Source organism: Penaeus monodon, chromosome 28, assembly GCF_015228065.2.
Source record: "Penaeus monodon isolate SGIC_2016 chromosome 28, NSTDA_Pmon_1, whole genome shotgun sequence".
NCBI lineage: Eukaryota > Metazoa > Arthropoda > Malacostraca > Decapoda > Penaeidae > Penaeus > Penaeus monodon.
Genome location: NC_051413.1, coordinates 28,438,370 through 28,439,129, shown reverse-complemented (window position 1 = coordinate 28,439,129; position 760 = coordinate 28,438,370). Strand labels below are relative to the sequence as shown.

General features: G+C 40.3%; 1 protein-coding gene across 1 annotated transcript in view; it reads left to right on the top strand.

The window, feature by feature from the left end:
* The window catches only part of LOC119591152 (glycine-rich protein DOT1-like), a 15,777-nt gene that overhangs the window by 9,305 nt on the left and 5,712 nt on the right, over positions 1–760 (top strand). Inside the window, exon 5 of the mRNA XM_037939863.1 lies at positions 358–536. Coding sequence (XP_037795791.1) covers positions 358–536 — 179 coding nt within the window. The remainder of the gene's footprint in view (positions 1–357; positions 537–760) is intronic.

The following is a 760-nucleotide window of genomic DNA, read 5'->3' as shown; positions in this document are numbered from 1 at the left end:
AAGTATTAGACCTTTTGTAACTATAAATTATTTTGTTATTGCCTTCAGTAATGGGTATGCCCCCTTTTCGCAACTTCATCATCATTATCTACCACACTAAGGCGAAAAAGGAAGTCACCTTAAATAATTCCTACACTTGTGTGAACCCATATACTTTATATTTTTAATCTAAAGGCAAGGATATAGACAAATGTAATGCATAAATATAAACTCATTTTTAAGGTACACCAAATCATACAAATATAATAATCTTAATCAGAAGATTAAAATATGAAGATATAGTCAAATGAAACCAACTCTACTGTTTCCGTAGCTTTTGTTTTCCAGAGAAGCTAATTGTATCTATTTATGTTTCAGAAATATACTCTCGCCATTCTGTTGATAGCAGCCATGGCGGGATGTGTCCTGGGGGGGAGGCTCTGGAGGTGGTTATGGTGGCGGCTAAAGGAGGTGGCCTGGAGGCTATGGTGGAGGCTACGGAGGCGGTCACGGAGGCTATGGTGGCGGTTATGGCGGCGGTCGCGGAGGCGGCTATGGTAGCGGTTATGGCGGCGGCCGTGGAGGAGGCTATGGTGGCGGCTACGGATACGGGGAAATAATAATTCGGTTGTAAAAATAACTTGTTAAAAACTACACGTGTATCCTATCCGTCATTTAACATCATTAATGAATAAATCATCAGTTACATAGACCCCAACACTTTTAATCATTTATGATATAAAATGTCCTACTTCGTTCTGTGATCTCTGACAAAGGCGAT